This window comes from Martes martes (assembly GCF_963455335.1).
Source record: "Martes martes genome assembly, chromosome: 9".
Taxonomy (NCBI): domain Eukaryota; kingdom Metazoa; phylum Chordata; class Mammalia; order Carnivora; family Mustelidae; genus Martes; species Martes martes.
In genome coordinates, this window is record NC_137896.1 from 19,848,846 (window position 1) to 19,864,408 (window position 15,563).

General features: G+C 44.0%; 1 protein-coding gene across 3 annotated transcripts in view; it reads right to left on the reverse strand.

Annotated features, from left to right (window-relative positions):
• The window catches only part of DHX35 (DEAH-box helicase 35), a gene marked incomplete at its 5' end in the record, with an annotated part of 63,603 nt that extends 48,376 nt beyond the window's left edge, over nucleotides 1–15,227 (reverse strand). For 2 of the 3 annotated variants that reach the window (XM_080813714.1, XM_080813716.1), the window contains 4 exons: nucleotides 192–269; nucleotides 6,423–6,515; nucleotides 10,702–10,835; nucleotides 15,179–15,218. In XM_080813714.1, the coding sequence (XP_080669840.1) occupies nucleotides 192–269; nucleotides 6,423–6,515; nucleotides 10,702–10,835; nucleotides 15,179–15,218 (345 nt within the window). Of the gene's footprint in view, nucleotides 1–191; nucleotides 270–6,422; nucleotides 6,516–10,701; nucleotides 10,836–15,178 lie in introns of all 3 variants that reach the window. The other variant, XM_080813715.1, reaches the window with a different exon arrangement.
• Between the last annotated feature and the right edge of the window lie 336 nt (nucleotides 15,228–15,563).

Here is a 15,563-nt window from a genome sequence, read left to right on the forward strand (position 1 = left end):
TACTTAAAAATTTGTAATGTACAGGTATCAATTTACAAAAACAAGCAGCTCGTAGTTCTTTCTCAACCAAAGAATTAAACACTCAAGAGCCACCCCATATTCATTTTGGGGCTTTGAGGAAACAAGAAAAAAAGAAGTCACTGAAACAGAAGACGCAGATGGAGTTTTTACAACATGGAAAAGAAACTCACTGTAACGGCAGCCACTCTTCGAGGCTGGGTCACTCCCACCACTCTTCCTTCCGCGGTCCAGCCAGCTTCTGCAAGGTACTGCAAATAAAACCACACCTAAGTATGCATCTGACACCACTCCTCCAGAAACAACTTCTCCCAAAATAACCCTATATTGTATTAAAATCACTGAGAAAGTTAGTAACAGATGGTTCTTATCCCGGTAGACACTTTGGAAATTATTTTGCAAATGAGGGATCGGAGGCTTGGCAATCTTAAGTAACTTGCTTACACTCACACCAGAGCTGATAATCAGAAGAACCTAGGCCCAAGTTCAACATTCTGACTCCCCAGTGTTTCAAATTTCCAAGTACCAGAGCTGCCTGAAGGAATAAACTTCTATCCACAGGCCACACAGAACAGTGCTAAATCTATAGAACAAAGAATTTTAAAGTACACACAGAGACATCTCAATGTAAATATCAACTATACAAAACATTTTAGTCAGATTAAATAAAAACAACTAAGGCGCCTGGGTAGCTCAGTCATTAAGCATCTGGCTTCAGCTAAGGTTACGATCCCTGCGTCCTGGGATCAAGCCCCACATTGGGCTCCTTGCTCAGCAGGAAGCCTGCTTCTCCCTCACCCATTCCCCTGCTTGTATTCCCTCTCTAGCTGTGTCTTTCTCTGTCAAATAAATAAATAAAATCTTTAAAAAATAAATTAATTAAATAAAATAACTAGATTTTGTACATGTGTATATAGGCCATTATATCAGTACACATAAAATTCAATGGTATATATTTATCTGATTTATTTATGTATTTATTTACTATATATATGTATATATTCATTTGTTATATAACCATTTGATTGTATACATTTTTAAACTCCAAAGTGGGTAACAGCTGTTATCAGTTACATATTTTTATAATGTCTAAATTGTTTCACAATGAATATATATTTTACAGTAGGACAAAAATTAAAAATCCTACTACATGTAATCTGCTCACTTGTTCAAAAGAAACAAGGGAAGAAGCTGAAGAGAATGGCTATCAACGGAGGATTGGGAAGGAAGGAGGAGAACTGGAAACAGGCAGCAGGGAATGAAGAGGGAATGATGATGCGCTGAGTCGATGTTTCTGGGGAGCTCTGACTCAGACCCAGGCATGTTCCACGTGCTCTTCAAGTGTCCAAAACATAAACAAAACCAACCAAGATGTACATGAAGGGAAACCAGGAGGAAATCCACTAACAAATGGCCCTTCCTGTAGTACAAATGAATTACAGGATCACCCCGAAGGGGGCAGAGAAGACACAACCTAAGTAACTGGAAAACACCGTCTGGCCTGGATGCTGTAAAGCCAAAGACAGAGAACGGTGATCTAGTTAGTCAATGTGGGTAAACAACCAAATGGGGGTATGGGTTAGTAATTCTCGAATTACTTTATGTTTACATTAGAATTCAACAAATAAGTTAACATATTGAAAATAATGAGGAATGAGTTTCTCACTGTGGGAGAAATTTACAAACAAGGAAAGGCTAAAATGAGCCCCATGGCAATGGATTACAATCAGAAGTATCAGCATAAATTCATGGTTTTTAATACATATACAGATTGATACAGATATACAGATGTTTTCATGTGTGGGGATTAGCAGTCCCATCTATATTTCCTAAATCGGCCCACTGAGACTTATAGCAATGACACCTCAGAGCAACGAGCACCTAGCTCCCAATTCTTGATTTCTAAACACCATTCTCCAATAAGGGAACCAGGGCTCCCTGGAGAAGTGTTTGATCCCAGGGCTAGTGCAGGGAAAATAGAAGACAAGCCTGAAATGCCCTGTAGTACTAGAAAGTAAGGAAAGGTTCAAAAAAAAGGACAGAGGCTTTAGGAAAGAACATAGGGTCTAACTAAAGGAGCTCTGAATGATCACAGTAACAAACTAAAAAAGACAGTATTGGATTTTAGGCCACAGAACAAAATATATCTCCATGAATCCACACTGATGTACAGAAACAACTGAATAGATAAATGAGGGAGAAAGGACAGTTCTTCCTTAGAGAAGATTCCATTTAATGAAGGAAAAGGGGAAAGAGAAAAGCATCAAGCAAACGCCTGAGTAAGTGCTCAGACAAGATCCACTAAGGGATGCTAAAATTAGGAGGCAAAAGCTTGAAGGGAAGGAGAGTATCTGCGGTCTGAAAATATCTCCCCCCAAGATATTTACCAACTACCAAAGGGCAAGACAGTAACTTAAGAGGCAAAACCTGGCACCTGAACCAAGGTTAACCTTGGCCAGTGATCAAATATCAGCATCTCAAACCCCGTGATACAATGCAGTGAGGAGGACACACCATTTCTATGGTATTCTTTCCCCAAATGCACCACCTCATTCTAACCATGAGAAAAACATCATACAAATCCAAACTGAGAGGTGTTCTATCACATAAATGCCCAGCACACTTCAGAACTGTCAAGGTCCTGAAGGATGAGGAGGACAGACTGCGGAAACTGTCCCAACCCAGAGAAGACAGGGAGACATAGCAACTCACTGCAAAGTGAGGTCCTGGACCTTGGAGCTAGAAAAGGACACCAGTGAGAACACTAAAGAGATGCCTAAGATCTGTAGCCCAACGGCTGCGCTGTACCCATGGCGATGCCTGCTTTTGGTTACTGCACCCGGGGAAGTGGTGGGAGAGGTTTAAGGGAATTCTGTGCTATTTTTGCAACTGTTCTGTCAGTCCAAAATTAGCTAGAAATAATAGTTTTTAAAAAATGACTGTAAGGAACAACATGTTTTAGATAATGTAGGTTTTTGCTATAAAAACTGTAAAGTTTCTCTCTCTTATATTAAACGCATAAGCAAAACACTACCAACCACACCAATCAACACAAAGGCAAAAACAAAACTACAAGAAATAATAGCTAAGATTCATGGACTACATTATTAGGTGCCAGACACTGTGCTGAGCACTTCGCATGCATAAGCCCGTTCAAACCTCACAACAAATCTATGAGGAAGATAATGGCATCATCAACAATTTAGAGATAAGTAAACAAAGAGATCATATAACTTGTCCAAGGACCTGGATAAAAATCTAAGAACTGGGATTTAAGCTCGGCAAATCACGGCCGTGCCACATAACCAGGACACGACTCTACCACCCGAAATAAAACACACATACTTGTGGTCAATCTCTTAGTAACAGTGTTAAGCAAAAGAAAAGTAATTTCCTTAATAATAAACAACCTGCCCATGAAGCCATTCTCCTCGATACACCTGTGATTCAGACTCCCACATGCTTATGACTGCTGACAGATGGAAATTTAAAGATGCTGCAAAAGCAGGAAGAATGTTGCTATCAAAAGGAAGTGGATGTCACGCTGAATTCCATCTTCGCTCTTTTTAAGGGTCACCAAATCTGGTGTTCTCATTAAGGAGTGGGATAAGGAAGCACTCCATCAAAAACAGACTAACAAAAAGTGTAGCAAAGAACTTGTTTTCATTGTCCATTGTTTTGACAGAGCTCTGGGGGGAAAAAAATCATCTAGGTTCCACAAATAGTTTGTGAAATTTCAAACGGGTGCTTGGTGCTTTAGCATGTGGTACTTTTCCAAGGAAAGACATTATATAAATCCAGCAAGACGGTGCGTTGAGAAAAACCTGCTCCACATTCTCGCTGTGACCTTCAGCTCCTCAGCCTGTCCAATTTTCCTAGGCCGTAACTCAAATTAGCGTCCCCAGGAGTTGTGGCGGTCTCAGGGAAGAACCGCGTGGTGCGGGGAAGAGGGATGGTCCTTCCACAACGACGGGTGGCAGGTATCCGGACCAATAATATAATCAACTACCACACAATGACCCATTCATCAATTTCACCAGCAAAGTTTCGGAGAGTCACTCCTCATCATTTATTCTCTGTGCTTTCTGAATTCTGCACCATGGGAATGTATTCAAGAAACACAGTGCTTGCAAGAAAACACAGTTCCTTAAAAGCAATTAATTAATTAATTGCCCTCTGATCCAGCAACTCCCTAACTACTATATTTATTCTGTAAGTATACCCACACATGTGCTAAATTACATGCAAACTGACTCACTGTATCACTGTGATAATACAAAGCTGGAAACAACCTAAATGCCTCTCAGCTGGGAATTGGTAAAATAAATTATGTGCGATCTACGCAAATGAAAAATGATACATTAAGGGGGAAAAAAAACAAGGTACCTTAAAAGCACGGACAGATGCTACCTATTTGTGTTTTAAAAAGAGGGGATATACACACACACATAGTTCTCTGTAAATGCAGTAAGAAAATCTCTGAGAAACTAATGACATCAGTTGTATCCGCATACAGGAACTGAGCATCAGAGGGCAGGGCAGAGGAGAGATCTTCTTATGTCCTTTCACATCTCTTAAATTGTAAACCACGTGAACCTATTAAATAATTCTCCAAAATTCAAGAAAAAAGTTTCCTTAGTTCTCCACATTGCCCAGGCCGGATCCTCAGACCCTGCTCTTCTGCCTCCAGGCCATTCTTTCCCTGCACTTGCCCCTCAGCAGGGCCTCTCTGTTCCCCGGCAGTTAAGCCCTGCTGGGAGAAATGACCAGATCACTGTGCCCTACTGTATCGCGGATCCAAATACCTGCCACCCCCCACCGAGGGAGGATTACACGTACCGCCACCCGACCACTACCCGGTCATGAAACCTGCCTTGTCCAATGAAACGTGAGCAGAAGTGCCACTTCCAGTCACAAGTTCTAAAACCTAAGCCATCTCTTAATCCTGCCACGTACCCCAAGACTCCCAGGCCCCATCTTGGGTCATCTCCCATCCTGGGTCATCAACCCAAGAAGACCACAGAGTAGGACGAAGAAATAAACCTTTATGAGATAATACAGCTTCTTTTGCCTGGAGGCCACCATGTACTGTTGTCCCTTCTCTACTGCTGTCCGTTCCCTTCCACTTACCTGTCCCTAGCTGCCCATGAGATCACCCAGGGACCTTTTAAGAAATACCTATGTCTGGGCCACAGCCTAAATCTATTATTGGTTTGGGCAAAAGAAGCTGTATTATCTCTTTCTGTAAGTTGAAAAACAGAACTAATCTGTGGTGTTAGAAGCCAGAATGAGAGATACCCTTGTGTGTTCCCCAGGAAGAGAGGGCAGGAGACCAGAAGGGGACACAGAGGACTTCCGGGACTCTGGTAATGTTCTCTTCTGCTTCTTGATCTGGGTGCTGGTAACACATGTGTATTCACTTGTGAAAGTGTATCAAGCTGTACAATTATGATATAAGTACCTTGTGATATAAGTACCTTGTTTTATACTTCAATAAAAATCTACATTAAAAAGGGAAGAACAGCCTGCAGTGACTGTCATCCTTAACCACTGACGTATCATTCTTCACCCTCCAAGTCACGGCTGTAAGACACACTTTGACCTCACCCTGTCTTTCCACTCTTGCTGAGTCCCAGACACTTCTCACACCCCAGTATCTCTGCCACAATATTTCCTGGATAAGAACATCTTCTTGGCCATGGGTCGTTCAAAGTCTACTTCAAATGTCATTTCTTTTACAAAGCCTTTCCCGATCCTTCTGTCCACTTCTGTCCACACCAGACAGCGGCTTGCCTCGTAACAGGGGCTCCTTCCACAGCACCATGAAATTCTTTGGTAGTCCATTTTATTTACAACTAGAGCAGTATTCATTCATTTCACCCTCCTCTTCAACTGTAACTAGTTGAGGACAAAAACCCAGGCATTATACCCCTTTGAGGGAGTTCCTAACGTTCCTTTCAGAGTATGGCTATTCAGTCATTATTTTGGAATTACAATAAATCAAAGACAGCTGTTACTTCGATGGTCATCAATCACAAGAGCCAAAAGCTGAATAAAAAATATCTAGTTGGGGGCGCCTGGGTGGCTCAGTGGTTAAAGCCGCTGCCTTCGGCTCAGGTCATGATCCCAGCGTCCTGGGATCGAGCCCCGCATCGGGCTCTCTGCTCGGCAGGGAGCCTGCTTCCTCCCTTCTCTCTCTGCCTGCCTCTCTGCCTACTTGTGATCTGTCTGTCAAATAAATAAATAAAATCTTTAAAAAAAAAAAAAAAAAATATCTAGTTGGGTTGAATATTTTCTCTCTGACAGAAGATCTTAAAAAGCAAATTATAGTAAAGAGAGTTCTCAAGTTATAAAACCCTTCCAGCCAAATATAAGTGCAAAGACACATATGAGCATATACTCACTTGTGGGATCTGCGTGCTTTTCCCACATCCCGTCTCTCCAACAATCACCACTGTCTGATAGTTTTCTACCAAGTATAATATATGATTCCTAAGCTGAAAAATAGAAACATACATTGTAAAGAGCCATACATTTTCTTTAAAGACCTAAACAAACATATTTAAACATTACAAATGTTTAAATGAGCTGTTTGAACTGTTTGCCAAAGGAAAGTAAGTCTTAAAAAAAACTATCAAAATAGATTCCCAGTTTGCAGTGCTGGTGACCATACATGTTGAAACAAGTGCAACTGAGAGCAGTAACTTAACAAAGTATACAATGCGGATACCCTTTAACTCAAGATTTTTCACTTACAAGAAGTTATACTACACATACTAACACTACATATGAACGAAGAGGTACATATACAAGCATACTCACTAAAGTGTTGTTTATAATACCCAAAAATTCAGTCTAAATGTTCATCAACAGGGTTAAATTAGTTATGAAACACTCCAACAATCGAATATCCTTGGGTGCTAAAAAGAACAAATGTCTATTGGAAACAAAATGAGGGTTGCTGGAGGGGAGGGGTGCAGGCGGATGGGGTAACTGGGTGATGGACATTAAGGAGGGCATGTGATGTAATGAGCACTGGGTGTTATATAAGACTGATGAATCACTGAACTCTACCTCTGAAACTAGTAATCCACCATATGTTAATTAACTGAATTTAAAAAAAAAAGAGGGGCGCCTGGGTGGCTTAGTGGATTAAGCCTCTGCCTTCAGCTCGGGTCATGATCTCAGGGTCCTAGGATCGAGCCCCACATCGGGCTCTCCGCTCAGAAGGGAGCCTGCTTCCCCCCCGCCGCCTGCCTCTCTGCCTACTTGTGATCTCTGTCTGTCAAATAAATTTAAAAAAATCTTTAAAAATAAATAAAAATAAATAAGTTTTAAAAAAGAACAAATGTCTATTTGCACTGATAAGGAACGGCCAACAGGATATGTTAAGGGAGCAACTCAAGGTGCAAAACGGTATAAATAATACTCTACTATTTGTGTTTTTAAAGAAAGGATACACACATGCTATGACAAGCTATCCTGGCAGGAAATAATACAAAATAAAAAACTGGTCATTGTACCATCTCCAGCAGAAGAGGGTGGCCAGGGAGCAAGGGTGTGAAGGAGAGCTTTACATTTCCTACAAGTGATGTATTATCTAGTTACAAATTCTTTCATTTATTAACTGGGGCGGGGGGGGAAGACAAAAAGAATATGCTTTCACCTCTACCTCTAAATCCAAGTTCGTAATAAAGCTACACCCGTATTTCAACTGAGCCTTTCTTTACCCATTCACTGTGAGCAGAAAACGGAAGAGATGATTCCAACATCCTATCCACTTAGGCTCTGAGTGTATTTTTGTACCCACATGTGCTAAGAGACACAGCTGACAGCCTAGAAAGTCATGAAGGTATTCCGTAAATCCCTGGTCTGGAATGCCGCGAACCCTGCCGAGACCCCCACCCTTACTGCTCAGCCTGTCTGACTGGGCCCCGACAACGTGGTGAGGACTGGGAGAGTGAACATGCTGCCTAACTGCCTCACTAAAGTACTGGCTGCTTGGGGTTTTTTAATTTGGCATTCTTTGGGGTCTAAGTATATAGTTCTCACATTTTAGTGTAAAATCCACTTAGGATATTTGTTAAAAATGAAGATTCCTAGCCCTATTCCTAGGCTTTCTGACTCAGTAGGAGTAGGGTGGGGCCCAGGAATCTGCATTTTTCAACCCCACATTGCAGATCCTGTTACAGGTGGTTTCTCTTGATTAATCTAAACATTTTTTGTCAGTTGCCTGGACTTGGGGCTTTCTTTCATTTTGGGTAGGGGAAGGCGAAAGGTTTGGGATCTTTGCAGGTACTTTGTGAATAGTAGATCCAACCAGTGGGTGGGTGGATGGATAGATGGATGGATGGTGGATGGTCAAGGAAAACTTGAAAGACAATCTGAATACAGACAGAAACAGACAAGGCATTCCAGGAAAGGGAAATAACATCAGAAAAAGGGAAAAGATGGAAACAAGCAAACTATACAAACTCTGTTCCAGGGGCATCATCAAGAGCCCACAAAAGGCTCGAGGTGTGGTCGGGAAATGAGTTACAAGACAGGTAGTGCCGGCTTCCCTAGCAGAGCTAGGGTCTGGACCTTCCCTGGGGCACTGGCTGGGCTGTCAGTGCCCTACCGGATGAGACCAAGCCGGAGAAAACTGAAGGCCGTAACTCACACTTCACATACTAGATAAGAAGGGCTGCACATGGAGAAGGTCCAACGTGTGACATTCGAGAGAGACATGACAAGATTTCCAGTCTGGAGACTGCAAAAATGACAGCAGCACCCACGGGCGCAAGGAGAGAAATGCACAAGGGCTGGTGCGGAGGAGGGGACAGAGCTTCAGGGAGGCGGCGTGTAAGGGAGTGAGAGGACCACCTCGCATAGCCGTGTCCAGGCCCCAGCAAGAACACCAGCCTACAGAAGGCGGTCAGAAGGCTGCCTTGTAATGGCAGCAGGGAAAAGGGAGTAACTTTATAGGTATTGCCCCTTATAGTTCCAATTTCTGTTTTTAAAGCTACTTTTAGTTTTAATGGGGGAGGGGTTGGTGAATGGGTCCCTTTTACCCTTTTCATCTTCTAGATTTATCTTTAACATCTCATGAGAACCTAACTATGCTTAACTTCTGTTTTGCTTTTTACCAACAACCCGTACGATTTTAATTTCCATCAATATGTTAAACCTTGATTACTTTTTCATTTGTTTTATTTATAGTTTCTTGTAAGTTCAGTTGGAGGATGAAGAACACTCAAGAAAAGGCCAAAATTAAATACTTGGTAAACAATAATTATCTGTGTACTTGAACACTCACAATATGTCAGAGACCTTGCTAAATGCTCTGTGTGGATTATCTCATCTGGGCCTCATAATGATCCTGTGAGGGAGGTGCTATTAGTCCCATATTACAGATACCAACACAGAAGCTCAGATGGTGTTTTGTGCTGCGAGAACAGCACAAAAACAAAGAAGCTTGGGTTTGAGCTCTAAAGTCTAGCTCCAGAATCCTGATATATCACCAGAGCTCAAACTACATCCCTCAACAGTAAGGCAGCAACAGTGAACCTATAATCTTATCTTCTGATGGGCAAACTGGTTTACCTTCACATATGAAGTTAATCACCTGAGAGAGAAACCCAGAAAGGTCACTGAGTGACTAAAATGTTCAGGGCCACATAAAACTCTAATCTAGGTGACTTGGCTAAGTTAAGAAGGATTCTGTTTCAAATCAATTTGGAGAAAGCCCATATTAAGAGAAAAGGAATGATTAACATTGTCTGGACAAAGGGACACCCTTGGTGTGAAAACTTAGGAGCTTCCCCCCGCCCCCCAACCCCGCACTGTCCAAGAGAAGGAGATAGGGAGCCAGGGGTGCTAGTGGCCACACCTACTCGAGTCATTCCAGGGGCATCATGTGAGGCTTCAAGAGCACATCGCCCTTCCTCGGGGGCTATACGAAACATTCTTCAGCTCTATCTAAATGGCCCTTGGTCTACAGCTCCCTTGCTGATTACAATCTGGCTTCCCATGTGGTCCTGGCAACAGGGAGAAAGCAAGCCCATGGACCATGTGTGTCTGCACTGGAGAACTATGGCTATAAACAAACGTATTCTGAATTCTAGCTTATGCTTTGGTCCCTTGTGAAATGAACATACGTCCATTTCGTAAGACCAATAAAATCAAGTGCTAGATGTGCACACAGTACATAATATCCACCCAAATCCCATCCCTGTGTCAGTGGGAGTTAACTTCTTCCACAGAAACCTCCTCATATATCCAATGAGTCTTGTTTAAAGAAATTCGCCTTTAAAAAGAAAGCTAACATTGGCCATAGGCTAGTAATCTGTTGAAGCTGGAGGCATAGCAGTTCATTGTTCTGCTTTCTCTACTCTCCCATATGTCTGAATTTGTCCGTAATTGAAAGCAAAGAAGGGGAAAAAGAATGTCGTTCCATCTCTTCGAGTTTTTCATTTTGTAACAATATCTAACAAAAAAAAAATTAAGGACTTTCAAGATTTATATGGTTAAGTAACACACATGTATTCTGAGCTTCATCCTCTCAGATAAGAGTGGCTCCAAGCTCACTGAGTCCTACAAAGAATCGCTAAGAGTGAGAGGACATGATTCACTTCGGTACCAAGTCTGAGGCCACTGCACACTGCTTCGGGCCGACCGACTGCGCATGCTTATTCGGTGTACCTTGAACACGGGCAGCTTCTGCCTCTGCTGCTCGATAGAAAGGGCAGCGTAGGGATTGTAGACAACGGTTGTTGCAGAGTTTTCAGCTAGACTCTGTCTCTCCTCAGAGATGCTGACACCTGGTCCCTCGGTACCTGTAAGAGAAATGCTTTTTTCAGATTCTCTGATGCAACCAATGGACAGAAAAATGTGCAGACATTACAAATTCAAAGGCAAGGTACAACACAAGCAACGCCTTTGACCTTAAACCACTAGAAGATACTCGACTTTAGCTTCAGGAAAGCATCTAGGAAGGACTGAGAGAATACAAAAATCTTCCCTAAAAAGCTTCACCGAAGCATCAAGAACTGAGAGGAAGAGTCCCACTGGGCTCCAAATTGGCCACACATAACTGTATTCCGGAAGACAATGTTTTCCGGTTACTACCAATTACTACTCATACAAGCGACAGAAACCCAGTGGGAGCTGGCTGAGGCGCAGGAAGAGTGCTGCTGCTGCAGGGGGGGGGCGGCAAGGACGAGGGACAACAGGAACCAGGCACGCAAATGCTGCCGGGGCTTGCTCCTTCTCTCGTCTCAGCACCTCTCCACCAGCTCCTTTCGATCCCTCAGCTTGGCTTCTGGGTCGGAGCTGGAATCAAGGCCGCTCAGGCTCACAACTCCGGGCCATCCACTCACTCACTCCACAAGGACTGAAGTGCAAGAGATACCACAGGGAACACTCCCGATGCTAGCCCCTACCCTCAAGCAGCTTACTTGCTTCTTTTACTCCTCCTCCCAGAACACAGCTTCGTGCAGGAGGTGGTAACACATGCTAAGGAGAAAGTAAAAGACTCAGCGAGGGGGGCTGGGAGTCCCTGGTATGTGGGGTCTGGAGGCGGGGGAAGGGTCCTCTTCCCCCAGCGCAGGTCCAGTACCCAGCCTGATGCAACCAACCATGGCCAGTGGAATGGGATGCAGGAGACAGCACCCCCCATTTTGAACCACAGACCTGGAGTGGTTGGGCGTGAAGTACCATTCCAAGAAACCACTGTGCCGAGTAGATTAAATGACAGCTTTCCACGATGGCTGCTTGGTAAGAACAATGACAAACTGGTGCTCAGGATGGTGAAAAATGGCCATATCCCATCATGTAAAACTCTTAAAGGTACCATGGATTTTAGCCTTTGAAGGAAAATGCCTTAAGAGGAACATGGGTTCAATTTTCATGATCGGTTTCTAGAACTTTTCGTGCCGATTTGTGTGTGTACCCCTTGGACAGAACTCAGAGTAGTAAGTGACACAGGGTTTGGAATTCAACGCGACACAGGAAGCTATTTTCAAAGGCTAGAGTTTTGAGCACTGAGGTGTAATGCCTCTGTGAATCATAAAAACCATCCCTGGAAGATCAAACATGGGGGCACTAAAGGGGTGATTATCCAAAACCATCATCTCCCAGGACTTCTGAACTCAGAATCTGATGCCATGTGAAAGTACAGGGGCTTTATGAGAAGCACCTTTGTCCCAGTGATTTATTTTTACATTTTTTGCAGGTCCCAAATCCCCTCAACAATCTAATAAAGGCTATGGACTCCCTCTCCTGAAAAATACACCTGAATGTAATGTATCAGGATAGAAAATGCTCATGGTCCGTAAACCCCCTAGAGCTAAGTTTAGAGTCACTGTCACAGATCTCTAATCCCTTCTCTATTTATTTCTAGGAACATAGTTGTGTTCCAGAGGTCCAAGATTGCCAAAAATCGTGTAAGTGGGGCACTGCCGTATTGTTTTTGCCAAAATGCTGACCTTCCTTTCAACAAGATAAAAGATAGAACAGGACCTGGAACAAAGCCTGTGCTCAAAGAGGCAGGTTTCCTTTCTTCCCTTATTATCGCCACATCTAAATAACTTCTTATAACCTTTCCCCAAGAAAACTACTGCAAAGAATACCTCATCCTCATCCGCTGCTTTTGTCACAAATTCCCTCCATTTTAAAACACGTTTTAAACCTTTCCAGGCTGTCTTAAAGCCATGTTAGCATCGCTCCTGCAAGGTCTCTTCCTTGCTCCCACACCAGGGTTTAATTGACCCAAGGGTCTTCTTCACTACCCCTCCTGGCTCTCCCCTACAGCCAAGTCCTCCTCAGTATATTCTGTCATGAGATGTTTTTACAAGAGCTACTATCAATCAATAAGGAGTGTGTCTCCTCCTCACAAAAGACTTCATTCAGCCAAGTGAGGACTGCCTCCCCTCTATGTACATCCCACAGTCCATTCTGATGCTTCCCTCGGGAGCATTCTCTATACTTAAGGGAGTAACAAGTTCATAATCCCGCAAAGCACAAATGACTTCATTTCTCCATCTACAAAACAAGGCTGGAAACAGCAGCCCCCAACCACCCCCACAGAGCATTCCCTCACCTTTCAATTTTTTCATTTCAGTTTTTCAATTTGAGTGATGCCCCATTAGTGGGTTATGGAATGAATGTAGAGGGGTCACAAACAGCATTTTTTCTAAAAATAATTAACTGGAAACAGAACAGCGTTATCTCTTGCTTTACCCCAAAATATATCCTATTACTCAACACCATCTCGCTACTCAATTACTTTGGTTTTTTGGACATTCCTGAGGCATACCCACATCACACTTTGCCTTGGTCATGCTGCATCCTTTGCCCAGAGCTCCACACTCCTACCTTTCCAAGGAACAAATCTTATTTGTGTTTCACTGTTCACCTCAAAAATATCACTATCTTTATGAAGTATTTCTTATCCACACATTGAATCTTTCCCTCTCTTCTATGCCTCAATGTAATTAAAATAGTTACCATGTATCTAGTACTAAGAGCTTTACATGCATTCTCATTTAATCCTCAAAACAATCCTTTGGGTAGGTGCTGTTATGCCCAATTTACAGATAAGGTCACTGAGACTCTGCACACTTAAGTGAGTTTGCCAAGTCACCAGGTTAGCAAGTGGCAATCAAGGATAGCTTTACAGTCTGACTCATAGAACTTATCTCCCTTACCACCACTTCTTTCTGCATCACTTTAATACCTCTTCTAAAGGACATCTAACTTCACATCATAACTTGAGAGAGAGAGAGAGAATAAATATTGAGAGCAGAGCAGCGGTCTGGTCATCTGTATTTGCCTCCTGATCACTCGGTTAGGTGTTCAGTACGTATACTCTGAACAAACGAACTGAAAAACGGAACAGAAGTCTTCCAGCAACCCCATGTTCTTTAGCCAAAATAGTATTCTGTTCTGATTTGCAACAATTCATTCACGCCTTTATTATACTTAACGCTTCGGCCCGTTATTAAAGGCTTGAGTAAATAAAATAGAAGGTATCTCATTACCTAATGAAATCTTAGTTCTGGCTGAAAATAAAATTCAGAACGGATAACTGGCTAATGATTTGAAATACTGAATAAAACTGTCACTAAGGGACAAACTACAGATTTTTAAAAAGAATTAACATCCCTTACTTGGTCTTATCTCCCACATCACATATATGCATGGTTGGCATCTCAGGGCACCACTCTAAAATACCCTTTAAAAGCTTTCCCTGTATTACCTTCTCCATCTCATTTCATTTTTGCTGCAATATACTTTGCACACCCACACCTGCAGAAGTGCAAGTGGTGGAAAAAGGCAAGCTGGTTAACTGATAAGAAACTTTCGTTTTTCACAAGAAACTGATGGAAGGAGAGGAAGGCATCTAGCAGGATCTGGCACGTACACATTCAATAAAATCCTGATTAATAAGGAAACGAAAACGCATCAGGCAAAGCATTCTGTGACTCACATTCCTGTTTGCCTGAGAGAGGGAAAGTGGGTGACAGCCAATACGAAGGAGGGCGGTCACTTTCTGGTAGGCACTCAAGATGGGCAAGAATTACCCTAAAACAAAATAAGCCGCTTTCCCTTTTCTATGAGCACTTACTCTGGGTCAGACAAGGCATTGTGCTCGTCATTCAAGCCCACAGGACAGTTATTACTCTACCCATTTCACAGGAGGAGGCTAGGACTCAGAAAAATTAAGTGACTTGCCCAAAGGAACTCTGCTACTATAGGGCACAGCCGAGAAGTCGAACCCAGGTAACCCGACTCCACACTTGAGCTCCTAAGCCCTGAGCAGCATGGCTCGCCCAGCCACAGCGCAGCCCGGGGCGGTAACAGGACACGCGTGGGCGCTCCAGCGCTTCCCCAGCGTTGGGCAAGGCAGGCATCACGCGTGAGGAAAACGAGGCCCGGGGAAGCTGAGACTCGAACAAGGTCACACAGAGAGTTTCTGCCCAGGCTGGGGGCGGACGCCCGAATCTGTCGGGACCACGGTGGGCGCCCGAGCCGCAGAGCCTACCAGCTCTGAGGCGGCGGTGGCCAGCCCGCCGAGGTCAGGCCTGCGAGCAGGTCCGCAGGCTCCAGGGCGCCGGCTGCGGGGCCAAGATCAAAGTCAGGCCGCCGCATCTGCCCAGCGTTTCTCCAAGGGCCTTACCGGGTCGCCAGAACTTCACCGGTCCCACGGGCGCAGCCATGCTGGGGTGAAAGGTCACGAGGTTGACTCCACCCCTCCGTTGAGCGTGAGCCCCCGGAGGGGCCGGGGGGCGTGGCCCGCGGGGAGTCTCGGCCCCGGCGGTTCCGGCGGAGTTACGGCCACGCCCCCGTGGTCTCCACCGCCCCCCCCAATCCACGTGACCTACGGCAGGTTTCCAGGAGCGCTCCGGCCCGGCCCGCTGACCCACGTGATCGGCCCCGCCATATTGGGAAAAAGGGAGCGGTTCTCAAGACTTTTTTAGTGTGGTGTGTGAGGGTTCAAGGTGGTCTTTCCAGCAGCATGGCCTGGGCAGGTTTGCGGCCTCGCGGAGATGATGCATCCCAAA